The 25032-nt window shown below is 49.5% G+C and overlaps 11 protein-coding genes across 11 annotated transcripts; 5 read left to right on the plus strand and 6 right to left on the minus strand.

The window, feature by feature from the left end:
- Positions 1–1104: 1104 nt before the first annotated feature.
- On the minus strand, positions 1105–2057 carry CTAM01_15689 (endo-1,3-beta-glucanase; the record flags this gene model as incomplete). The annotated part of the gene is made up of 2 exons (XM_060531683.1): positions 1105–1537; positions 1594–2057. 2 exons carry the CDS (start codon positions 2055–2057, stop codon positions 1105–1107), a joined length of 897 nt encoding a protein of 298 aa, XP_060373739.1.
- Positions 2058–3754: 1697 nt separating this feature from the next.
- CTAM01_15690 (uncharacterized protein) lies at positions 3755–4763 on the plus strand (the record flags this gene model as incomplete). The annotated part of the gene is made up of 3 exons (XM_060531684.1): positions 3755–3860; positions 3919–4130; positions 4170–4763. 3 exons carry the CDS (start codon positions 3755–3757, stop codon positions 4761–4763), a joined length of 912 nt encoding a protein of 303 aa, XP_060373740.1.
- A 169-nt stretch (positions 4764–4932) lies between these two features.
- CTAM01_15691 (uncharacterized protein) lies at positions 4933–6644 on the minus strand (the record flags this gene model as incomplete). Its single annotated transcript, XM_060531685.1, has 5 exons — positions 4933–5205; positions 5260–5856; positions 5914–6169; positions 6223–6441; positions 6505–6644. The coding sequence occupies 5 exons, from the start codon at positions 6642–6644 to the stop codon at positions 4933–4935; spliced, it is 1485 nt and encodes a 494-aa protein (XP_060373741.1).
- A 563-nt stretch (positions 6645–7207) lies between these two features.
- CTAM01_15692 (uncharacterized protein) lies at positions 7208–9082 on the minus strand (the record flags this gene model as incomplete). Its single annotated transcript, XM_060531686.1, has 1 exon — positions 7208–9082. The coding sequence occupies one exon, from the start codon at positions 9080–9082 to the stop codon at positions 7208–7210; it is 1875 nt and encodes a 624-aa protein (XP_060373742.1).
- Positions 9083–9836: 754 nt separating this feature from the next.
- CTAM01_15693 (metal-dependent amidase/aminoacylase/carboxypeptidase) lies at positions 9837–11204 on the plus strand (the record flags this gene model as incomplete). Its single annotated transcript, XM_060531687.1, has 2 exons — positions 9837–10792; positions 10847–11204. The coding sequence occupies 2 exons, from the start codon at positions 9837–9839 to the stop codon at positions 11202–11204; spliced, it is 1314 nt and encodes a 437-aa protein (XP_060373743.1).
- Positions 11205–11345: 141 nt separating this feature from the next.
- CTAM01_15694 (DUF218 domain-containing protein) lies at positions 11346–12002 on the minus strand (the record flags this gene model as incomplete). The annotated part of the gene is made up of 1 exon (XM_060531688.1): positions 11346–12002. The coding sequence occupies one exon, from the start codon at positions 12000–12002 to the stop codon at positions 11346–11348; it is 657 nt and encodes a 218-aa protein (XP_060373744.1).
- A 446-nt stretch (positions 12003–12448) lies between these two features.
- Positions 12449–14861, minus strand: CTAM01_15695 (glycosyl hydrolase family 3 N terminal domain-containing protein; the record flags this gene model as incomplete). Its single annotated transcript, XM_060531689.1, has 4 exons — positions 12449–13036; positions 13120–13166; positions 13229–14686; positions 14738–14861. 4 exons carry the CDS (start codon positions 14859–14861, stop codon positions 12449–12451), a joined length of 2217 nt encoding a protein of 738 aa, XP_060373745.1.
- Positions 14862–16898: 2037 nt separating this feature from the next.
- CTAM01_15696 (GDSL-like Lipase/Acylhydrolase) lies at positions 16899–17513 on the plus strand (the record flags this gene model as incomplete). The annotated part of the gene is made up of 1 exon (XM_060531690.1): positions 16899–17513. The coding sequence occupies one exon, from the start codon at positions 16899–16901 to the stop codon at positions 17511–17513; it is 615 nt and encodes a 204-aa protein (XP_060373746.1).
- Positions 17514–18801: 1288 nt separating this feature from the next.
- CTAM01_15697 (uncharacterized protein) lies at positions 18802–20426 on the plus strand (the record flags this gene model as incomplete). The annotated part of the gene is made up of 5 exons (XM_060531691.1): positions 18802–18906; positions 19009–19156; positions 19216–19400; positions 19467–19951; positions 20009–20426. The coding sequence occupies 5 exons, from the start codon at positions 18802–18804 to the stop codon at positions 20424–20426; spliced, it is 1341 nt and encodes a 446-aa protein (XP_060373747.1).
- A 954-nt stretch (positions 20427–21380) lies between these two features.
- Positions 21381–22125, minus strand: CTAM01_15698 (uncharacterized protein; the record flags this gene model as incomplete). Its single annotated transcript, XM_060531692.1, has 5 exons — positions 21381–21419; positions 21472–21626; positions 21805–21895; positions 21956–21988; positions 22048–22125. The coding sequence occupies 5 exons, from the start codon at positions 22123–22125 to the stop codon at positions 21381–21383; spliced, it is 396 nt and encodes a 131-aa protein (XP_060373748.1).
- Positions 22126–23524: 1399 nt separating this feature from the next.
- Positions 23525–24597, plus strand: CTAM01_15699 (uncharacterized protein; the record flags this gene model as incomplete). Its single annotated transcript, XM_060531693.1, has 3 exons — positions 23525–23662; positions 23730–23862; positions 24059–24597. 3 exons carry the CDS (start codon positions 23525–23527, stop codon positions 24595–24597), a joined length of 810 nt encoding a protein of 269 aa, XP_060373749.1.
- Positions 24598–25032: the final 435 nt, after the last annotated feature.

Consider the following 25032-nt stretch of genomic DNA (forward strand, 5'->3'; position numbering starts at 1 on the left):
GGTGTCAAATGATAATCGGGTACTGCCGGCCGTGATTTCTTGACATTTTGACTTCCACTGGAAAGGTTTGCAGCTATCGCAGTGCGTTTCATAGTGAGGAGATTGCTGTGCACAAAGTAATTGCTGGCTGGCCTCATGCGACTATCATAGACATAAAACGTAGCTCTTGATCGTGGCCTACATTTACTTAAGTGCATGGCTAGGTATGATAAGGTAGTGGTGGCGAGGCTGGGACCTTTTGTCAGAAGGAAGCTGTTGTCACTCGTCACACTTCAATCTGTGGTCACAGTGCAAGCTCGAGCATGTCGTCATAGAACAGCCGCGGTTCCTGGATCGACGCTTTCCACCACAGTGTATGTTTTTTGCTAGTGGGCACACTTCACACCGTCCTGCAATGGCCAGAGTCGCACGCGTTATTGCGGCAACGGTGCGTACATGTAAAATCACAAGCGATGATGCGTGGACCGTTCGGATTTCTACCGTATTCATTTATGACCTTTCTTTTTACATTTCAACTTGCCATATGTTCACTTACCTTAGATACTGGCTTATCTAAGGCCTTGTATTTATCGCTTTCCTTACCTTATATAATCGCGCCAGCAGGATGTACGGAGGGCTAGGATGGAGGAAAAAGCATGACATATCCCGTAGAGCGGCTCTCATGTCCAGTTCTCCTTCCTCCCAGCATCTGTCATCCGAAAGGAGTTTTTTTTTTTCCACGAAGAGGAGCCTGCGCAAGCTGTGACTCTTGTCTAATAATACGCCGGCTGCAAGACCACCATAGCTGCTCATGATAAATGGACAAAAATGAATGAAGTTGCCATATCGTAAATCGATATTGTGATTGAAGACAGAACTCCGTATTCGATTGGCGAAGCCGGTTGCCCCGTAATTGCTCATTCGCTGAAGGGACAGTCATCGACTGTGAATTCATGTCAGGGCCGAGGGAAGAGCTCGAGAAGGACAAAATTATGATTTGGCAATGATGACGTAAAACGCTGGAATAATATTTCTTGTGGTATCCTGATTTCTAAAGTAAAACAAAACCGATATAAGTGCAGAATCCTGGAGGAAATCATAGAGCAGTCTAGGCTTCAACCATAATCAAGTGTGATAAACAGCAACATATTCAACCTCGTACGTTCCGCCAGACAAAGTGGTACTGATAGGTGTCTTCTTTCCGTAAATGGCATCGGGGAAAGATCCGCCAATGGCCATATTGAGTAGAATGAAGTGCGGCTTTTGTACAGTCCCCTTCCAGGTGGCTGCTGGCATCTGTGACTGAAGAACCTGGTGGAACTGAACGCCGTCCACATACCAGCGAAGCGCTTCTACAGACTTTGATCTGTCGACCTCTACGGTAAAGGTATGAAAGTTACCGGCACAGGAACTTCCAGGGCAAGAACGATACCCGCTGAGGCCAGATGGCTCATTGCAAGCGCCACCAGGCTGGGTGCCGCAGTGCAAGACGGCATAAGCGCGGTCAAGATTGTTGATATTTTCCATGATATCGATCTCACCAACTGCCGGCCAGTTCCTAGACAAGATGGGTTAGACTGAAGGTCTAGGGTAGGCCGGGGGTGAAAAGCTTACCAGTAGTTGCCACGATATTCAGCGCCCAGGGTCCAGAACGCGGGCCAGTAGCCAATACCAGCGTTGGTTCCTAGATTAGGGATTTTCAGACTAGCCTGGATCCGCATGGTCTTCCCTGGCTGCGCCATGAAATTGGCTCTGCGAGTCTCAATCCTCCCGGAAGTCCATGCTCCCGTGGAAGGGTTCTTGATGGCGGTGATCTGAAGATTCCCAGCGCCATTGACTCGGATATTGTTGGGGCTGTTGGTGTATGACTGGATTTCCGATGTGCCCCAATTTGCTGGGCCGCCGGGATAACTGGTCCCAGTGTCGATAATCCAGTTATTCTGGTCTGGAACTGTGTTGGCTTTGCCGCTGAAATCGTCATACCACACCAAGGTGAAACCGCTGACTTTGGGTATTTGGGCTTGAGACGTTGACAGCAGAGCCAGCAAAGCTGCGGCGGTGCTAATGGATCTCAACATGATTGAGGAAGTGACCGGGACGTGAATGGAATGTCGATCAATTTTACCGGCTAGAAGTTACTCCTGCGAGTGTGAGGATAAACAAAAGGTGCCGCTGCGGAAAACAAAAACGCCAATGAGACGATTTCACAATTGAAGGAGTGTCGTGGAGAGGATTCCGGAGAGTGTCACACGATGCTTCGAAGAGGTGACCAACGTGAATGTATTATACTCAATGGCGGTGGGGTCAAGGCCAACTCACGAGATGGTCTAGATGTAGCTTCATCAGCTCTTTTCGGGATGCAGCACCGGCTCGCTGCGTTCCTATGGGAGATTTGTTGACGGCAGGGCCCAGAAGCGAAGCCAGACAAGTCCAGCCTCCGATCCCAAGCCCATGGTTCCAAGCTAGGCACACTTCTCGGCCACCCCACGGAGAATACTGGTGTGGGCTCGCATGGTATGTGAAAGAAATGAGACTAGATCAGCTAGACGCAAAGCGGTAGCACTGAGACATATGGTCGAGATCAGATAAGACGCTGTTACCAATGCGGCTGTCAGCTGCGGAAAGACTGGCTTGGCTGGCCAATAACTCTGCACATCCTGGCAGCCTAGCACTCGGGCTATGCAGGACGAAAGAATCTCATGCTCAGCCGCGCTTGCTCCATGTCGAGTTTGGAAATACTCATCGCGGTGGCAATTCCCTCCCCAAGGCTGGATGTGGTTCGCCATCAACCATTGGGACACCAATCAGTGCCCTTCATCCCTTAAATCTTTCATGAAGATGGGATTCTAGGAAAGTTTTCTTGAATCGGCAGGATTCTCAAACACACTAGATTATGGGAGCAGTAAACGTGGCTGAGGATAATAACGTCGCAAGATAGATGCAGTGTCCTCGTACGTCGGTTAGATCGCGGACGTGTGTCAATGCAGTCGGCCTATAAAGTCGCTTTGCGTAATTCAAGGAGGTAATGAACATAGTATGGAATTACTCTTTCAAACAAAGTCTACAGGGCCATGTTACCAATTCGCTAGAGTCTGTCAAACCTACCAAAGCCTTGAAATCGGAGTGTTGATGGCTTGAACCACCGTCGTGCTTGTTCGTCCAGCCTGAGATCACAGAGTCTTTGGTAAAACTCCAGCCGCGGCCCCATCCTCAGCAAATCTGACAGCGAAAGTGCATCTCCGAAGCTGAGCTTGTTTTCTTCCTTTCCTTTCGGATGAAATTCTCCGACAACATCCTGATCCTTGCTGGCATATTGAGGTACACGTTTTGCTTCCACGTGGGCATCGGAACCTGGCACGAAGATTGTGAAGACCAATTAAAACACCCACGACCATAGCGGCAAGACCCCACACAAATGAACACCCTCATTGGTCTTGAACATCTCCGGCTGATTGGGAGGTTCGTCCGGAAGAGGGAAAGCCTTGTAAGCCCATTGCAGGAGCTCCACTTCCAGAGGATGAAGGAGTTGGACAATCCCTTGACACACCCTTGGCAGTTAGCAGGATGCAACAACAACAATTTCGTCTGAGATTCCATCAACGTCCTTCACTCAAACTCATCTTCTATCTATACAGATTATTTCGAACGAAAGTTGTACCTTCCATCTGGCTGAAATACGTCGACTAAAGAACCTGACGCGTCAGCCGCTCCATACTTCTCAAGTTCCGCAATGCATGCTTTGGAAAGGGAACCACAAATGATTGTCTCGGCACCCATGCTTCATTCCTCGGAAGCACAATGCCGGGATGATGACTGGACTGGTCTTCGTGATCGAGCGGAAAGACGCAAGAGACAAAATCGCCTCAATGTCAGAGCCTACAGTATGAGGCCACCCAACCAGGCTTAGTACTACCGAGAGATTGCTGACGCGGCTCACAGGAAAGCGAAAGGCTCTCGAATTGCATCAAATTGGGCAGACGGAAACATTAACGCCTGATATGTCATATGGATCTTCTAACAAAGAATCACGACCTAATCTGAGCTCGGGAACAAGTCTAGATTTTATACAGTGGGCTCCACCGGGACAGCCTGCAGCTGAAGCACACCGCTGTTCAAATCCTCGTTCTGAAAGAGATGAGAGCCAAACTCGCCTGCGTGTCGCTGCGAAGGGGCTTGTGATATTTGCACAGATACAGCGACCTGCACGCAACCACAATAATGGCAAATCGCGCTTAGGAAGGCGTGTGCCGCCTTACTTCCAGAATCCCACTACATGGCTCCCTCTGTATAAGGATCACCTCATCCCGCTGGTATTTTACAATGTCTTCAGGGCTACCATTACCAACATTCATATCCTATCTCTCACGTCTCTGCTCACTAGCCCATGCACACCGGACCTTCACACAACACCACTATTTCCAACACCTTGTCAAGTGCCAGAGACTTTGATGCCTACTCCCACGCAAAGCTCGACACCCCACGAATGTTGGATCGACATTTTCCCATCGGGTGGCATGCGCGATAACGCTATCAAGTTCCGTGATCAGTACAGCCAGCATGATCTTTGTGCTGACTTAGTGGGCTGTCAAGAAGGCGATGCCTGTCTTAATCAACCGGGAATCATTGCTTGGTCAGACCCTTGGCATCCTGATGGTTGGGAGGTCACAGAAAGGTTTGTCGAGAAATGGGGCTTTTTACTCAAGGGTTGTGAGGATGTCATGAGAGCGACCAACAAATGGCGCGCAATGAGGGACGAGGAACCGCTTCTATGGGAGCTGGAGTAATCTTTTTTGTCGCTGGACTCTTCATGGCCGCAGATATTGCGCCATGTCTGCACATGATGCTTTGTTCTATGAATTCGTTGATCATGCATTGATTTTTATAATCGAACAAAGATTTGCGAAGCAACCAGCAGTGTCCATACCACATCTACCCCTGACCTATGACGCATGGTCAGTAGACATATCTAAACTGGGGAATTTCCTTGTCCGTTTTATCAAGTAGGTTCAGAGACACATCATTTCCAACGCCTGCGTCAAGCTCCCCTCCAATGCTGTCGCGTCGCTTATTTTCCCACACGAGATAGTAACGAAGGACGAAGCACATCAGGACTCCAAGACTATAACATATCAACATGGCTAAGAAACCAGAGCTGTAAGACGGTGCTTCCCACTCGAAGAATAGTTGCGGACCGATGATGTTACCAGCACAGTAGGCGATGAAAATCTGTTGAACTCAAATCAGTCTCAGACCCACTGACAATGGGAATGTCATACGTACCATCGCATTCACTGTAGTCTTTTTGGTGAATCCGCCAAAGTTTCCAGAAGACATGGACAGGATCATGGGGAAATTGGCACTGTACGCGATCGTCAGGCAGTACCCCATAAACCGTGCCCACTTGAGTTCTGATTGTATCTGGCGAACCATGGCAGCACCAGCGATAGAGATGGCAAGGTTTAGTGCCATCCAATAGGTGCGACTATTACGGAAGTAGGTGCTTCCTCCAGTGGCCATCAAGACAAATATGAGCTGAAAGACCGACCCCAGCATCTGCACAAGGAGGGTGTTGAGAGTGCTGAAGCCCATTCCTTTGATAACGATGGATCCGAACCCATGGACGCCACCATTGGCAATCTGGGCGCTGATCTGAATGCCGAAGAGTAGCCAAGCTTTGATGTCGGTCAAGGCCTCCACGCACTGATACAACTTGAACATGTCACTTTTGATTCCCGTCATGTTTTCCTCGACACGCTCAATGGCCTTGATACGATCAGCTTCGCTGAGAAATCGAGCCTTCATCGGCGTGTCAGGTAAGAGGAAAAAAATTGCAAATGACCAGGCTGTAGTGATTCCGCCAAAGATAAGAAAGACGGCCTGTACTCGCAGGAATCAGCAACTTATTCGCTGGCGGATTGTAGATGAAGTAGATACCTTCCATGGAGCTATACTATCAACGTGACCGATAGCATAGGCAACAACTCCCCCGAAGATGCCGGCAACAGTGTTGCCAAGGAACCAGGCGCCATGTCGTAGAGGCTGCTCTGAGCGTTTGTACCACATGGAGATAACGATACTGAGGCCCGGCGCGATGGCGGCCTCGGAAACACCCAGCATGATTCTGTTTGCCAATAAACCACCAGCGTTGGAGCAAAGCGCAGTGAACATGAGAATAATTCCCCAAGCAAGACTTTGCAGGTCAGTCGTGCATCTTAGCTTCGTCGGCTAGGGAAAAGTGCTTACACCGAGACCGCAATCATCTTGCCGACAGGAAGTCTGACCATCATGACTCCTGCAGGGTACGAAGCAATAAGGTAACCAAAGTAGTAGATACTACTTGCCCAAGAGTACTCGGACCCATTTAGATGCAAGTCATCCCGCAAGCCCATGATAGCCGTGTAGCTAAGAGCAGATTTGTCAAGAAATTGGAAAAGGTACGACATGGCCATTACTGGTAAAAGACTGTGGCTTGAAATTAGGATATATCTCGGCGTAGGAGAGGTTGATTGAGGACTCCGTAATTACCATAAATCGATCCTTCGGAGAATCCTCTTGTCTTCGCTGTAAGCCAGACCTCGGATCGAGGTGGTGCCTTCGCCAATATCTTTCAATGTCTCATCGGCTGGGCCTAGGCCTAGATGAGGCTTGCCACCTTTCTCTGACATATTGAAGGTAAGGATGAATGAATCGCGAGCGGTAAAGGAGAATACGCAATTCTGCAGGAGGTTAACGATGAGACCCCCCGTGAACTTTAGTGAGGAAGCAAGTTCGATAAGCGAACAAGGTCATGCTATTTATGCGCCGCCTTCTGGAAGCTCGTCGTTCCAATCAGTTCAAGCTTAGACGCAATTGGCGCAGCCCTGTTCACTCAGATGGCAGTGCGGCCTCGGTCAAAGCCTCGTGAAAGTGCCGGAATTGGCCACTTGCGATGATATTGTGGGGTTGATAGTAAAGTCATCGCGGAACCAACAACTGTCTGGCCGGAAGTCGTGTTCCAATACGATGCCTCTGACTAGTGGCTGATCAACTTGTCACTGATAGCCGACGCAGCTCTGGGGGCATGGACATTAGCCGATCCACATGTCCGCCGTGCCGGCCCATGTCATGTTCCAATGATGCGGGGAAACATGCCGGACTCTAGTTTTGAAGGAACATGGCTATCGCGGCCGTCGACGCTACTCAAGCCTGCTTGGGGGAACCGGACAAACACCGAACTCATACTGGTGGCTCAGATAACAAAGAGGCCCACTTCGCCGGATTGGAAACGCTCACGAACGTCTACCCGTCTCGCAAGATTGTTCTGCATCTCTATGATGTCCTTGAGAAAGACATGGGCCCTGTCGAGGTTCTTACTGAACCGACTCATAGCCTGAAAGCGGCTGATAACCCATTCGCGGTGCAGTAAGTCGTCTGTCTCCAGAGCAACCATGAAGAGTGGCCACGCAATGCGTGTCATGGCCTCATCGCCTTCATGCTTGAAGGCCTGGAAAGCCAGATTCATGATTTCTCGCAAAGCGTTTCGTTGACGAGCTGAGAGCATTGGCGTGGCATCAAATCGCGTCAAACGAAGAAATTCAAGAACGACGGCATGATAGTGAGGTACAATGCCGCGAATGTTGGCTACTAGCCGATGTGAGTTATTCGTGCTGATGGAAAGCTCTGCTGCGACCTCCAGTAGTTCAGTGAATTTCCAACCCACTTGTTGAATGGTCATATCGACAGCCATGACGCGGTGTTGCTGCGAGGCATCATCTTCATGTATGAGATTAGCGAGCTGGGCAATCATAAAGCGCAATTGGCCGCATGCTCCCAAAAGAGCATAAACATTCCTATTCTCCACGTCGTCGAGAAGCTCCGCTTGGGGGTATGAATCAGCCCACATACTCCGGTAAAGTGGATTGGAGAAACGGTGTAACCTCTCGAAGGCGTCGAGCGGTTGAAACGGGCTGGATATTCCGCTGCTAACTTGGCCATCGAGGGCACCCATGATTTTGTGGAGGGCGCAGTTGAGTTGTCCGCCAAGGCCGTATGAAGCGGCAGCGGCATCATGTAGCGCGATCCAAACAAGCATTCTTGCCGAGTACAGAGATAGGCGGGAACCACTCGCGTCTTGTCCTCGCCTCGTGAGGGCTAAGCTTTTCCGATTCGCCTCCGGTGAGGGCGCCGGTAATTGAAGCAGTAAATCCTTGAAGCGGTGTTGTAATATCAAACTCGCACCGACGAGATGATTGGACAAGCCCTGGCACTTTCCATCTCCATACTTTTGTTCATAGAGAAGCATGAGATACAATCCTGTACAGACTGCATCAAGATCCAGCTGACCATTGTCCTCACCTCCGATGGTGTCGGCCATCATTCGGAGGGCGGAAGAGTAATGCTGAATGGGCGTTTTTGGGCCACGCGCCTCTTCTGCATTTTTGTTGCGCCGGAATTCCAGCTCCCGCCCCCCAAGAGCAAGTACCACATGCATGACCATAGCATCGGTCTGGGCAATGCCGAACATGATGGAGTACAGCGAGTAATCCGGATTCTTGGTGTGGTTCTGTTTGGCGAATGATGTGCGAAAGTACCGGATTGCCTCGTGATCAGCCGACGAAAGATCAAGTGAGCAAGCCCCCATCCCCGGAGCCGACGGATTAAACAAAGATAGAGCCTTGGACTGATCGAGCTGAGACATTGTCTGCACCCATGTCGGCAAGCTGAGTGACGTGCCAACTCCTCCAGCCGACGAGGAAGACGATGACGAGTCGGGGTGAGACGAAAAGAGCCGATCTTTGCGTGTCTTGCCCCTCTTCGTAAGCTTGACGCGAGGTGCATAGTCGCAAAGAAGCCGCAGACGTGTGCAACGATGACAATTTGGCCGCTGCTCATCACATTTGACCTTCTTTGTGCGACAAGTCCAACACCCATTTCTCGAACGTGGTCCACTCCGACCCTCGCCCGTGCGCGCCGCCGTCGCCGCTGCTGCGGACGCGGTGGTACCGACAAATCCGGCGGCGTCTAGGGGGGGCCGTTCATCGGTAATAATGGGGAGACCGTCGGCTGAAACTGAGCTTGTGCTGCCGGGTGAGCTCCCGTCGGCTTCGGAGGGAGAAGCGCTCATTGGTAGTGTCTAACCGACTGATTCGAGGTCGGCTGTATCGGCGAGTAGAGACTTCCAACTGAAGCACTTGAGTGGGGATCGAGGGCTAGGGTGTTCACCGAACTCCCAAATGAACAACGTTACTGCGTAGGCGCGTCTGGGGAAAAGAGGATAATTCGAGTGGAAATTGTGGATGATATGACTGAAATGCCTCCGGCGCGCCGCCGCTGGAACTCATGAATGATTGAATTAGCCGACGAGGGAATACGGAAGTGGAACGAGAATTTCATAATATCAGCAGAAGGAAGGGATGATAAGGAAAGCTGACTGACAGATTGAAAGCAAGGTACGGAGTAATGAGCTTAGCCATTAGCAATACCGTGTGGTGAGTAGCGGTTAAGTCTCATCGAATGGAAACAAACCAAAATTGCCGACCATCGGCTATCTTCCGTGCCTATCTGGAAATTGTCAAGACTGGAGGGTCTCCTGGTCGGCTGGCTAGAAGCACCGATTGCCGATGGGTGGCACCCCCGTCTCAGCTGCGGAGCGCAAGCTCTCCATACCAGTGCGCAGGAGATGTCTTGACGGGAACAAATGAACGTGTTGGAGTTAGGCCTTTAAAACATGTTGATGAGCAGTCAATGATTTTGAAGAGCTGTATACTTCACATTCATCGAGGAGGCTCCTCCATCTCGAATTCTATCTCGCCAATCTTTGGCATTTCTTGAAATCGTTTCGCTGCGAGTAAGGGATTCACGCTTCGAATCCTATCACCATGTCTATTATTCAAACCCCGGTCGCCGCTAATGCTGCTGGGGAGCAACAGAGCGCCAACCCGGGTCCCAAACGAGTGCAAGGGGCTTTTGACTTCGAACAGGCCCGCAAGATCATCAACGCACACCTCGATGACCTAGACTCTTCTCTTCACAACGACGTCAACAAACAGCTGCACGCAAATCCGGAAACTGCATACAAGGAATTCTTTGCCCACGACGCCCTCACAGCTTACTTGGAAAAGCAAGGGTTCTCCGTCAAAAAGCATACCTATGGCCTCGAAACGAGCTTCGAGGCCGAAATAGGCAGTGGCGGCCGTCAAGTCGTTGTTTGCGCTGAATACGATGCTCTACCAGACATCGGCCATGCCTGCGGACACAACCTGATTGCAACGTCCTCAATTGCTGCATTCTTGGGGGCTGCTCGCACACTCGTCGACTTGAGGATCCCTGGGCGCCTACGCATTCTCGGAACCCCAGCCGAAGAAGGTGGAGGCGGTAAAGCGAAACTCATTGATGCCGGTGCTTTCAACCCCCCCGAGGATATCGCAGCGGCCATCATGGCGCATCCAACTGCAGCTCATCAGGGCGGTAGTGGAGATGGTTCCTCAGGGCTGGCAGGCTTTAAGCTCATTGCAAGCCATAAGTTCCGCGTTGAATTCCGTGGAAAGCCCGCTCATGCAGCAGGCGAGCCATGGAAAGGGTTGAACGCGTTGGATGCGGCTGTAGCAGCCTACAACAATGTGGCTCTCCTCAGGCAGCAAATTCAGTCAGACGAAAGAGTTCATGGTGTAATCGAAGTCGGCGGCACCGTTCCCAACGTCATCACGGATTATACCCGCATGAACTGGAATGTCCGCAGCCCAACAATTGAGCGCGCCGATGCACTGTTAAACAGGGTTAAGGCATGCTTGGAAGCAGGCGCAGCCGCGACGGGCTGCGAGATCAACTACATTGTGTAAATGTTATGAGCGCTGCAATTCTTATGACTCTACTGATGCGGTGTTTACAGGGCGCCGACGTACATGAACCTACGAGCTAATAACACCCTATGCAAGACATATGTGGCAGATATGGCCGCGATCGGTCAGACAATACAGCTTCATCAGGCAAAACCATTCAACGCCTCGACGGATATGGGAAACGTGTCCTATCACGTGCCTAGCTTCCACGGCGCCTTCGTCATCCCGACCTCGCCAGATGTGGCAGGCCACAATCCCAAATTCGCGGCCGCTGCTGCAACTGACGAAGCTCACAAAGCGGCTCTCATGTGCGCCAAGGGTATGGCAATGCTTGCCGTAAGAGTGCTTGTCGACGATGACATTGCATCCAAAGCAAGGGCGGACTTTGGAAGCCCGGATGAAGAGTGAAAAAAGGCTTAAGAGGAAGCCATATTGAACACTTGGAACGAGGGGTGCCATAATCTGAGGTATCCTAAGAAGGAGCTTCCATTCAGAACCGTAATTAAAGAAAATGGTTTGCAAGATTCTATCAATAAAATGGGCCATTAATCAGGGTAAATGCCCATCGTAGCCAGCGTTAATGAGCCTTTGGTTTGCCTCCCAGACCTCGGAAGGAATCCTTTGCTCAACTTGAAAGCCCTTTGCTGGGTACTCTCGGATTCTCACCAAGTCCCCGACCATGATCTCAATAACTAAGTCACGAGGGTTTTCCTCATTCGGATATTGGGCGAATCCCAGTTCAGGGCTTGTCACAGTGAACACTGTTTTGGGGTCCGGCCATTGTTTGCTGAAGGTTGCATATGTTCTCCTTTCCATATATGGCTTCTGAACCAGCACGAAGCTCGTGGCCTCTAGCTCTAGTTCTTTCAAAAGGGCATGGGTGAACCGAACATTTTCGCCAGTGTTGCTCGAGTTTGGCTCCACGATGATCTTGTCGGCCGGAACCCCTAACTCCCTGGCAATACATGCAAATATCTCGGCTTCTGGTTTCGCAAAACGATTTGCCGTAAGTTTCCCTGATCCGCCAGAGTAGATGAGATATTCTCCATAACCAGCGAGGAAAAGCTGTGCTGCGCGTGTAGCTACTCGTGTGTCGAGACTACAAAGGCAGAAGATGGCCTTAGCAGGACTGACAGCCATATGCATTCGATGATATTCATAGACGATCTCCGCATCTACATTGATCTGAGATGATTTCGAAGGCATGTTGAGGTAGGAGGTGTTTATAGTGGTGCCGGAGGGCTCTTGCAGAAGCTTGCCGTGGTGAAAAGAAGAGAATGAGGAAGGGAAGGTAGAAGAGTAAAGAAATGAGTTGGCCTTAGTCAGCGCATGGTGTAATCTACTTACCTGGGGACTTAAGGCCGGACGTGGCTAAGGGGGGCTGTATCTGCAGTAAACTATGTGGCGTCGCATCGATGACATGCAGGGGACGAGGCATTCATGTGGCTTGCTGATCATGCCAATACATGTAATTATTTTGTACCGTCCCTGTCAACACCTAACAGATGAACTCGACGCAGCAAGACTTTCCTATCAGCGAGATCATCAGACAAAGAGTCAGGACACGATGCAAGAATGAGATGAAATACTCATATCATTGAATTATTGACAAGATTACCTCAAGGGCTGATTACCAAGTAAACTATAGTACGCTACTTAATCTCAATAGTGTTCTGCAGAACCAGATTTCTGCTCGATGATCCAGACCACACGTTATAAGTTCCTCGGCGTAAACGCCATTGCTGAGCTTCGACATCCCAGATGCTAAGATCACGTCTGGTGAGTTCAAAGGCGACCGACTGCGTCTGCCCACTTGAAAGAAAGACGCGGGAGAAGCCGCGAAGCTGTCGAATAGGCGTGTCGTCACCCGGAACTCCGATGTACAGCTGTGCAACCTCTGCTCCATCCACGTCACCGGTATTAGTGAGCGACACCTTTGCAACTGCAACGGTTTCCCACAGTGATGGATGGCCACCCTGCACGATCGACACATTGGGATCGGGGTACTCTGATGTATCCGCGTCAGCCGTGAGCTCAACGGACAAGTCAGCAAAGCTGAAAGTGGTATATGAGAGGCCAAAGCCAAACTCATAGCGGGGAGTGATATTGTGTGCATCGAAGTAACGGTAATCGATGTACAGGCCTTCGGTGAAGTTACTGTCAGGGAAGAAGTCATCCGAGGCACTGGAGTTCAGATGGCTGCCATAGTCCGACTCCTGCCGAGCAATAGTGAAAGGCAGCTTTCCAGATGGATTAATGTCGCCCCATAGTACGTCCACAAGGCTGTGGCCGCTCTCCTGGCCAGGAAGCCCGGCAAAAGGACAGCAGTGACGTTAGGGTGTTCGATCCACGCATCAACAGTGCGAATGCCTGGGATTCATTAGCATCCAAAAGGGTCCTGCAGTAGATATGTCTCGCTTTATTCCACTTACCGGCCGAGTGAATCATGACTACAGTATTTGAACAGTTTGCGGCTACGTTCTGCACAAGGTTGTCGCTGAATTCATCCGTGAGGCTCAGGCGATCAAAGCTCTCAGAGGCATACGCGTTGATAAAAACAAGGCAGGCTTCAGAGTTGACGTAGGGTGGAGAGGGGTTTTCAGAGTAGAAGTTCCATCGTAGGATGCCTCGATTCTTGGAAATTCGCTCTTGGATCGCCTGGAATGGTGAGACCACATATGGGGGAGTACTGCCGCCAGAGCCACCACCGGTGATCAGTGTCCCATTGAATGTTTCCCAGCCGAAGTTGACTTCGTAACCGCCGCCATAGCGACTTGGGTTCTCCCAAGGGATCGCCTTGACCGTTGCGTCGTAACCATAGATAGACAGGAACTTGGGATTCTTGAGCGGAAGCGTATGATTGGTGTTCTTTACCAAGACTGTGCCGGCTGCTCCGATTTGACGGATCAAAGAAGCGTGATCATCCTGAACATCGACTGGGTAAGCCTTTTGCAGATTCGAGTGCACTGCTGGAGCAGGGAAGGCATGCTCTTGATGAAGGAAGTGATAACCAGCGAGGATCCTCGTGGCCATGTCGGATAGTCGATCTTCGGTTACAGAACCATTGTTGACAGCCTCGATCAGCTTGTCCCCCCAGAACCCCTCGTCCGGCATCACCAAGTCCAACCCGGCGTTGGCTGAGGCAACACCGCCCATTTGGCCTTCCCAATCGCTAACAACAAAACCTTCGAAGCCGAGCTCGGTCTTCAATATGCCGTTCAAGAGTTTAGAGTTCTGGCAGCCGTAAGAGTGATTGGATCTCTGGTACGAGCACATGACCGAGGCAGCACCCTCCTTGAGAGAGTTCATGAAGGGCCAAACGTAGAGTTCGTGTAGTGCTCTGTCGTCTACGTTTGAACTGATCGCCTCTCCCAGGTCGGATACCCGACGCCGATACTCTTGCTCATTCAAGAGCCAATGTTTGGCAGTGGCGATAACGCCGGCATTCTGGATGCCGCGCGTAATTGCGCCCATGCCAACGCCTGCAAGGTAAGGGTCACTTGACAGTCCCTCCCAGTTGCGCCCACCACGAGCAACCCTCCCGAGAGGGCCAGCAGCCGGCCCTAAAGCGACGTTGATACCTTTTCCGTAGTACTCGTCGCCCAGTGCCTTGCCATACTTGTATAACAGGGCTTTGTCAAAGGTAGCAGCAACGTGGATTCCGGCCGGGAATGCGGAAACGAATTCCTGACCGCGGACTCCGTCTGGTGCATCAGCAAAGCACAGTGCCGGGATTCCGAGTCTAGGAACTTCGCCGGAATTCCCTACGCATGTCCCTGTCCACCCTCGAGTGATATTCGCCTTCTCTTCGACCGTGAGTTGGGAGACCAATGCTCTGGCATGGCGATAGGCAGCGGCCCAACCAGAATTGCTTGAGCCATTACCAATGGCTGCTTCATGTTAGACAAGTCTGAATTTAGCTAATGGTTACGAAGACCTACGAGATGGGTACACTGGCGGACTTCTTCCGTAGTATGGCACCTCAGATGGCGCGGTGCTATTTGACTTCGCCGCGGCCGAAGAGCTGACAAGCGCAACAACAAGCAAGAACCCTGCGATCTTCATGTTCTCAATGAATGCGATGCGACCTTGCCACGTTGAGATCTCGAAGGGCAATCACAAAAGGCACCGGTGAAATGCCACGAGAAATTGACGGCGCAGTAGTTTGAAGGAACTTTAATATGTCGACTGCAAATCAAAAAAAGACCGAGACAAGATGATGGTCGTCGATCGCTGATTACCGACCAGGAGTATTGCATTGAAAACGTCATCGCCGGTGAAGCAGAGCCCGAGATGGGCAACGGTCAATCGGTCCTATTCATGGGCACCTGCAGAGAGTGGATTAATGACTCGACTTTACCCGGTAACTAATAGCGGTCATCATCAGCCAACTTTGTGTGTGTGATCGTGCTGGTGTAGGTAACAATAAGTTAACCAGCACGGTGGTGAGCCAATGGTCAAGCCGGAAGACCACCGGCGGGGTGACCGGGGCTGCTCCGGTCTACCCCGCGCTCTCCGCATCGGCGACTGCCCGCTACTACACAAACCAAGCTTAAAGCCAGGGTTTGGGGTCTTACCGGTGGATAAGTGGACATGTTTCTCCGGGGATTTGCCAGCTTTTGCGTCTGGTGACATTGAACCCAGCCATACGATAATCCAAGCCGAAATGGCGCAACTTTTCCCACCTTGACATTCTGTGGAGTCCTGGAAAGTGGCACATGTCCTCCACCATGCCATTGGGGATTACTTTGAGTAATATTATGATCGTACCAGATAGCTACTAACCAAACAAGGGCGAAGCTACAAGCAGCAGCAGCAGCAGCAGCTCAAGCGTGACAGTGTACATAGACAGAATTCGTGACGCGCCTTCGGGATTTGGCCCTTGGTGGGATTGCCGCAAAGCCACCGCTAGCGCTTGAGGGTCACATTTCGGCTTACTACGCAGCATTGGGCCCCGACCGCGGATGGCCCTTGTCTTTGCCGCTTCTGATTCGGATTGTTGTCTGCGATATCGGCATATGCCAACCTATTGTTGGCAGCTTTCGTTTAAGATCGTCGGCAATACTGCACTGTTGAATCTTGAGATTGACTCCTAAAGCTTATAGTTTTCTCGAAGCCAAAAGAGGATGGACTGGAGGTAATTGGTGATGCCGCTTAGGTCCGGGTATAGCAGGGGTCAATAAGACGGCTAACCCCAAGGTACATAAGGAAGTAATTAGGCAAATCTTTTTGTTTTCTTATTCTTTTTCTTATTGAATAAAACGGCCTAGCCACCCAGCTTCAAGCTATTACGAATGCCAAGGCTGCCATCTGATCTTCGTCTCAATATTTCCCTATCATTAGACAGACGAATCATCCTAGACGAGCTTGGACCGTTGTAACCAATCGTGTTCTTAGCCGGAGCATGGAAGCTTGTTTGAGGCTTGCTTCGCATTGGAATGGCTTCATCCCTGCTGGAACATTTGTTCTTCTGAACATGCGAAAGCCCATACTTTAAGACGTCTTGAAGTCTTGAATGCCCAATATCAAGATCATAAAACTCCTGCCACCCTCCATTTCATTGCGACTAGCGACTTCAGTTTATTTAGTCATCTCGTCGCCGAGGCATCAAGCTGGCCATATAGGAAGTCTTAGGCATCAAGACCACGAGTCACTCATGAGTGCTATTACCGCTAGTAAATAACGAGGCGATGCATGTTGTTGTAATGTTGAAATAAATTCATAAACACGGAGAATGGTAAGAGATGTAGGGATGCAGGCTGCAGCCGGAAAGTCTGTGTTGCAGGCCAGCCGGGAGTGAAACGGCTTCCGGTTCCGTGCGAGTATCAGACATCAGCTCGAATGATACCTTTAGGCGCAAGAGCGTCCGAACCCTGAGTTTTCACTCAAAGAACTTTCAGGTATAAGAGACACGTCCCTGGCATCTAAACTCAAATGTTGTCGCCTTTAGCTCCCGATCTCATTTGCTTAATCGCGGTGTCCACATATCCCAACTAATTCGAGATGCGCTGCCCTTTACTTGTTATAATATGCGTCGTGGGCGCGATGGCGGCTCCAAATACTCCACGACAAGAGCCAGGGCCGACCGTACCACTACGTATAATGGCGCTGGGCGCCTCCGTAACCTTCGGTACCGGGTCTTCAACTGGAAACAGCTATCGGAAAGACCTGCAGGACTTACTTGTCTCTAAAGGCATGAATGCTACGTACGTGGGCACAAGAGCCAATGGAAACTTCCCCGACAATGCCGTCGAGGCAACGGGTGGCTTCAAAATTGACCAGATAGCCGCTTCTGCCGACAAGGCTGTACCTACGCTCAAACCAAACCTCGTGTTAGTTGACGCTGGCACCAACAATTGCAACAAAGGTGGAGAGGTACCAGATGCAGGAGCGAATATCACAGCCATGATCAACAAAATCTATCAACAGAGTCCAGGAGCTACTGTGATTCTTACATCAATTCTTGCCAACAAAGTTCCCGAACAAGATGCATGTCGCGTCAAAATCAACGAACAGTACGCAGCCTTGGCAACACAGTTTCAGCAATCCGGCGCCAAGTTCGCGATGGTTGATATGCGCAGCGCAGACGCTCCGACCCTCGACGATCTTGCCGACACGAGGCATCCTAATGACGGAGGATATGTCAAAATGGCAAATGTCTGGCTCAAAGGAATCCAAGATGTTATGTCTAAAGGGTTTATCACTTTACCGGCTTAAACTTGGAATCAGGGACGGGGAATAACTTTATTAGATAATCAAATCTGATACAATCATCAATCCTTCATGGTAATTACGAAAAGAAGCTTTCACTTGTTTTGTACACAGGTGATGAAGATAGTTCGAGAGGACATTCATCACATTTACGAACGAAAGCAAGTACTGGGATGATACCAGTCAGGATCTTCCAGCTTTTCGGGGAACGTAAATGGCCTACGACTCTTTGAATATCACTGATTACCTACTCGAAAGACTTTGCCTTCTTGTGCGGCGATGTTCAAGAGTTAGCGATGAAAGTAGCTGTTGAAGAGCAAGGGAAACCTAGAGTTTAGTCTTTACAACTCGGTCCACATATGCGAACCTTTTCTTAGTAGGGCCTGCCTCTTCCTCTCGAGCGAATTAGTGATAGAAACACATGAAATCAGCTAGAATATGGCCCTGCGCTACTTTACATATTTCCAAGTGCCATCAAGAGGAGCATTGTGGTTGTTTTTCTTAGAAACTAAAGCAAGACTTAGTGTCCTGGGCTAGGAGCTATCACAGAGGGAGGACTAAATGAGAAGAATGAGATGATGAAAAGGGCGTCACGATCGAAAGAAGAGGGTATGATTATTTCGCTGCAAGCCCCCCAGAATTTGCGACGTAAACTTGACAGGCTATCTAGGACAGTGTTGATGATTACTTCTCCTTGCCCAAATCCTTAAGCCAAGCTGAACAGACAAAGGCACCATATTAATTTGGACTCTCAATGTGACCCTGACCTTTATTCAAAGCCCAGGTCTCTTCTACCTGCAGAAGGTAGGTATATCCAAGGCGGCCTAATTTGACTGTCCTCTCTAACCGGATATAGACGGCGACAGAGGCGCGCAAGCGACGCGTTTGGCATAATTGCCGTAGATTGCATTGGCACCGGCAACGTGTTGAACACGACAATATCATCTGGCACACGGCATGATTAACCCCTTTTCCTCTCCTGAGGTGGTAGATCACACGGAATTGGCAGTGGCATCAAGAGCTGGTGTCTTACGGCGCAAGTTTAGTACTCAATAGTGCAGAGATGCTTGGACACTAGCAGCCGGCACGGCGTTTCAGAGGGACGCCATACGCCATAACCCGTTGTTAGTGCATCCTCCCAATTTTCATCCACTGTTTATGTACAGAAAAAAGCCCTCTTCACTTGGGGAGTGGGCACGTTGTGCCCTTTCTCCTCCATCTGCGTTTACTTTTCAGGTCCACGTTTGGCAACGTTCTCCATTCCACGTGGAATGGTACGGCGAACATGAGGCAGATGAAGCATTACCTTCTTGTGCTCTTACTATCGCCATACTTCTCGTCCGTACGGGGTGCGGAAACCACCCTCACCAGCCTTGTATCACAGATTCCATCATGCGCGGTGAGTACACATAACTTGGTCTCAATTCGTATTTGTAGCTCAAATGTCGGGGCACGATAGAGTTGCGGGACTTCAAAACTGACATGCTATTCGTCTTTGCAGCTTCCTTGCCTTCTTACTGGTCTCCAACATGGGGGCTGTAAGCTGGAATCTGTCTCTACTATCGCCAATTGTCTGTGTATAGACATCGAACTCCAGGCAGACCTGTCGTCATGTGTTCGTCTGAAATGTTCTTTCGAGGACCAAAAGCGTAAGAACATGCGCGACGCCACCCTTGAATGGAATCGATGATGATTTATGTCTCAATAGGTGCTGCTCAAGTTGAGACAGACCTCTGTGCGACTTTCCCGAAGCCGTCAAGAAGAGAAGAAGCAAGAGCAGTGGCAATATCATTATCTATCATTGCCTTCACTGTTGTCGGACTTCGATGCATTTCACGATACCTGGTTGACCACCGACTTTGGTGGGATGATTGGATGATCATTGCAGCAACGGTATGCAATATAAAGAATGAAGATTGAGCGACGTATGGGAATCGCATACTAACAAACCAATACCAGGTCCTTCTCGCCGCAATAACAGGCATCCAAATTGCGGGAACCGGCCTAGGGTTTGGCTTGCACTACTGGCATGTCGAACCTTGGGCAAGCACAAGACTCATTCAGATGTTCTATATTGGCGAACAACTTTATATCTTGGCCCAGATTATGGCTAAGATTTCACTTCTGCTTTTCTTCTCGCGCATCTTCTTCTCTTCTCGATGGTTCTATCTTACAACCCAACTCTTTATTCTGTTCTTGATTCTGCACGCGGCGATATTCCTCTTTCTTGTCATTTTCGAATGCACGCCAGTCACCTCAACCTGGAATCTCGACGATCCATCTAGAAAATGCATGAATATTGTAGCAATTGGCTACTCTGGTGCAGTATTCAGCGTCATTGAGGACATTGCTATCCTTATTCTTCCCATTCCAGAGCTTCTTCGACTTCAGCTCAGTACCAAGAAGAAACTCTGGCTCAGTCTCATATTTGGGCTAGGGTCATTGTAAGTAGCCAGCTCCTTTACGGAAAGAACTCGCTGACCATTTCGACGGTACTTCAGTGGATGTGTCACTAGTATGGTCAGATTGAAATTTCTGGTTCATCTTTCATTCACATCTGATGTTACCTGGGACAATGTGGACGTCATCAATTGGTCTTTAGTTGAAGTCTCGTGTGCCATTCTGTGTGCAAGCCTTCCTGCACTTCGGCCACTACTACGATTTTTGGTTAGCAAAAAGCCAAAGAAAACAACGGATGCAACACCCTCCGAGGAATACCAACCGACTTATAGAAGAGATAAGTTCAGCAAGATCTCAGATGACCCATCAACGGAATTGTCACTGTCTCCAGTTGATACAGGGCTGGACGACATAGCGAGGGAATTCGAAATGTGGAATAGAGGAAGTTCCTCCAAAGGCAGTACACAATCTGTGACGACCGATAGGTCTGGGAGTCCTACTTCTCAGACTGGGGCATAGGCAAGCAGGTTGATATTTATTCGTTTAATTTTCAAAAGACTCTTATATCCCATAAAGTGAACAAGAATGTGGCCATCTTACGATAGATTAACATGCCAGGTGAAATACTAACCCTAAGAAGCAGGTGGCCTGGTCCAGTTCGTTTCATCGAGACTTCGCGCAAGCTACGTAAGCATGATCTATCACCTGGCTTTAGGTTTTCTTCCATATAGTGCATAACTATACGGTGATCCAGTCAGCAGTGTGATATGTTCCTATTGGGTAAGGTAATGTAGGTGACTTGCCAAGGCCAGTATGCATGAATGCGTCGGTCCTTAGATTCTTTTCGCAGCTCAATCAAAAAGACCTCCACTTCTTGTTTACCCCAGCCAAGGCCGTGTGTCAAAGGTGCCATAGTCCAATCCTCAATCTCGGACATACAATTTTCGTGGGCACATTGCCCTAGTAGTTTATAGTGTTGCCCTTTGGGCCACGTATTTACTGGCCACATCACCTTCTTGATTGAGACGTCGACGAAACCTATTTTTTGCATCACGTTGACGAGATCCGGGATGTCTTGAAAGGATCGGTTAAGTACCGTAGCCGCCTTACCAAGGAGGGCAAAACACCGCACAACCGCAGCGTCGGGTTTCAGACTACCGTCATCGGATTGAGGCATGAGATCCATCTCCTGGAGCTCGAGGTAACCACCGGGCGTGAGATTACTTTGGTTTTGGTCAGAGTCTGTAAAAGGGGTTCTGAGGCGAACAGGTAAACTAAGATACGAACTCGAAAGCATTTTGAATGAGTCGTCTCCAATCAGATTTGCTAGACGTCATCATTCGACTGTGAATGTAGTCAAATGGCAAGGAGAACGTCCACGGTTCTTCGATGTCATCCACCTCAAATGTTACGTTAGGCGGCACTCTTGACTAGTTTATGGAATCATAGGTCATAGTATTTGAATGGAGAGTTTTACTCGGCCAAAGGGGGAGACAAGTCAATGCCAATGACCTAGTATCATCATCAGTGGATGGATTCATTGACTTGAGGTGATGTACACTACCTCTGCTTCGGGCTTGAGCTCACCGAACTCAATTGCCCAAATCCCGGTTCCAGTACCAATATCGAGAACACGCTTGGCGGGGTAGTCATCTTGGTTCGGCGGTGAGAGGCCAAGTTTTCCATCGACAGAATGGAGGAATTGCTGATGTTGAAGGTCTGCAGGATTCGTGAGCGACATTGGGCTCCAGGAAGCTGGAGCTCATAAAGCTGACCTACCCAGTCTGTCACTTTTCCTCTCATCATTGGGATAGGAGTATTCTTTACAGATCAGAGATGCTTCATATCAGTAGACAAGGTAATTTGCGGCGTGAACAGAATATCAGAAGGAACTTACTTCCATCTTTATATCGATGATATGTGCGCCCATTCTCCACACGAAAATTGAACATTGAGTCTGCAAGGCTAGTCGTTGAGGATGCTATGGTCTACAAACATCAATGTATCTTTAGTAAGACATCCCCGAGACGCAAAAAGCTGAGACTAACGCTGGTGACATCTGATGTTGCGTCTTCATCAAGCTGGAGAGATCATAGCTCATCAACTCCAAAGTCCACATGACCGGTTCCTTGATGCTTACCTGTTCATCAACAATGATTGGCGACTCATTGGGAAACTGCGAGCTCATTGCGGTGGGCGCTACAGGTGCTGATGACATGCTGGGCCGTTTGCCGATGTCCAGATACAGGCTGAGGTCAAAGCGTTGTGCTTTTCTCGTTAGAGAGGACGAATTTCCGAGGAAAATGATGCTGTATCGGTCTACTTACCAGGCGCGGTAAGGAGTCTTTTATGACTCTCGACTGTTCGACGGCCTACCCCTCTTTCATAAGATTGTTCATGCATGTTGGTCGGCATGGTCACATTTGCCAAGTACCTACGTTTCGCTGTGCCGCTGTCAGCAACATAGGGGTTGGCCAATCAGATAAACGAGAAAGGATAGAAAAGAGGAAGGTGAAAAAGACTAAACACGGCATGGATAGATTCAGTATGTTCACTAAGGTTAACTCGGTAACACGGAGGCGGGACTGAGTGGACATGCTCTGAAAGACTTAGTATTCTATTACTATGACGGTAGTTATTCCAAGAACTTATTATGTCTATGCAATGAAGTTTTCGCAATCTTACTTCGTGCTTTATGTTATGTAAGGGTACCTCCGTAGGTACTCGAGGATTGTACAGTCGTACTGGACCGCATCAAGTTGCAAGTTAGCTGACTCGTGGCCAAGGAGATACGGGACTGCTTAAAGTCATCCCCCTTTCTAACCCTGCACGCGTATCCCACAAAGACCTTAGACAGAGTAAGCAAGATTCTGCATCGTACGCACGTCGCTACAGAGATAAGCCTCGGGGGCTGGAAGATGGAAAGATCGAAGCCCCTACTGCATTCTTGCTTCAAGTCTATAATCTTTGAGTCCAGATGGTTAAGTTCTAGGATAATAACGGGAGCAACTTTGACACATGAAGCCTTGTTCTTCGAAAGGTGCCTGGAAATCTTCCCGTAGAATCGATTTCTTGAATCGACAAAAAAGATCTTAATCCTAGATTGCTGCCAATCTTGCGTCTAAGCTCTCTATGTCCAAGTCAAATAGCCACCGCGTCGGACCTAGCAGTGTCGAACCCAGATCAGCTGACGCGGTCGATATCTGTCTAGAAGTACGCGGTCAATTTTTGTCTGTCGCCAAGATTGCCATGTCTCAAGGCTGAGTGGCCAATTTTCCCTTGTCCAATCTACAGCGATAAGCCTCGACAGAGAATAAGCATCTTCCAAGGCCTGATTGACACCTTGCCCGGAGGATGCTGGCATAGCGTGAGCGGCATCCCCGATGATGATGACATTTCCGGACAATGACGACCAAGTAGGCAAGTTTGGCGTTTCGTCAAACGACCAACTCAGAAGTCGATTTGGAACGCTGCATAACTGATCGAGGATCTGTCTTGCCGTGTTGTGCCATTGATCGTAGTCATTGTGGAGCAGTGCAGCTAATGACTCTGGTTTGGCAGCAAACGTTTGCCAACCTTCGCGGCCTTGCTCTGGGTATGGAAACTGGGTGCCGACCATGAGCGTCGTACCGTCAGCAACTTCGGGGACCATGAACAGACTGCCTGGTTCCGGAGGGACAGGCGCTATGGGCCGCACTATCGTGGAGACCATTGTCCGTGACGGAATTCACAACGTAGTGATTCTCGCCAGAACAGTGAGTAATCTTTCCGTCCCCTGCATCTGTATCTGTATTTCGAGGATATTTATGCTGTCTACCGCAGGCCAACCCCGAGAATGAAGCTGAAATTGGAGCCCGTATCATCTCCGTCGACTACTCGGATATCAACCAGCTCCGTAGTACACTGGAGACCTTTTCAATCAGCACCGTTATCTCAACGCTCACTTCGTCTCTTGGTATAGAGTCTGAGCTTAATCTCATTCAAGCCGCAAGCAAGTCGGTCGTGACGAGGCGATATATCGCAAATGCGTGGGGGATTACTTATACTCCAGAGTACGGATACTTGACCCAAGATGAAACCTCGCTGACTTGTTCTGTCCAGGGAGTCGAAGGTATTCCTAGCTGCAGAAGGCAAAGTACTTGCCATGTAAGCTCTCGAGGGTTCCTCGCTCGAATGGATCTGCTTCCTCAATGGGTTTCTCTCCGACTACTTCGTTATGCCTCGCGGAAAGTCGCATATGACGCCTCTAGTGGTTTTGGTCGACATGATGCACAACACGGCTACCGTTCCAGGCTCTGGGTCAGTTCCTGTTGTTTTGGCGTACAGCTTCGACATTGCAAAGTTTGTCGTCAAAGCTCTGGGTCTGGATCACTGGGAGAAGGAGATGTATGTCATTGGGGATAGGTTGACTCTGACCGAGGTCGTGGCTTTGGCAGAAAAGAACAAGGGACCCAAGTTCAGCGTTACGCACGACTCGATGGGGAATTTGCAAGCCGGGGAAGTCTGTGAACTTCCGGCACACAAGGATTACTACCCTCATTTCCCTAAGGACCAACTACAAGGGCTTCTGGCTTTCTTTGGCATTATATGGGATTCGGGCAAGTGCAATCTCAAGCCTGATAACCCACTCAACCAGAGGTTTCCCGAGATAGAGACAGCTACTGTTGGGTCTTTATTCCAGTTAGCTTGAGGACAAGATTAAACGCCTCAGTTAGTAGTAGTGTACTAAGAGCGGGTATTAATAAAGGCATGATAGTGTTTCAATGATAGCCTGCTAGCTTATTGTTATATAATAAAGGAAGTTCAAGGAGTTTATAACTATAGATGCTAAAGGTTAAAAATGAGAATAAAGAACTTTTGAATCAAAATAAGACAGAGAATATTCTAACGGCGTTGCCAGGTGAATACACAACTAGAGGCCGTTATACATATCCACGAACTATGCATACTTAGCCTGGGGGTTAGGGTTAGGGTTAGGGTTAGGGTTAGGGTTAGGGTTGTCGCACTCGATCTGGTACACCTCCTCCCGCAACCCAATAACCCAAGCCGCCCTCCTCGAAGCCCACGAACACAACAACCACCATGGCTCCGCACAACAGCAACAGCAGCAACAGCAACAACAGCA

The sequence above is a fragment of the Colletotrichum tamarilloi genome (assembly GCF_030869305.1).
Source record: "Colletotrichum tamarilloi strain Tom-12 chromosome Unknown Scaffold_173.1, whole genome shotgun sequence".
Taxonomy (NCBI): domain Eukaryota; kingdom Fungi; phylum Ascomycota; class Sordariomycetes; order Glomerellales; family Glomerellaceae; genus Colletotrichum; species Colletotrichum tamarilloi.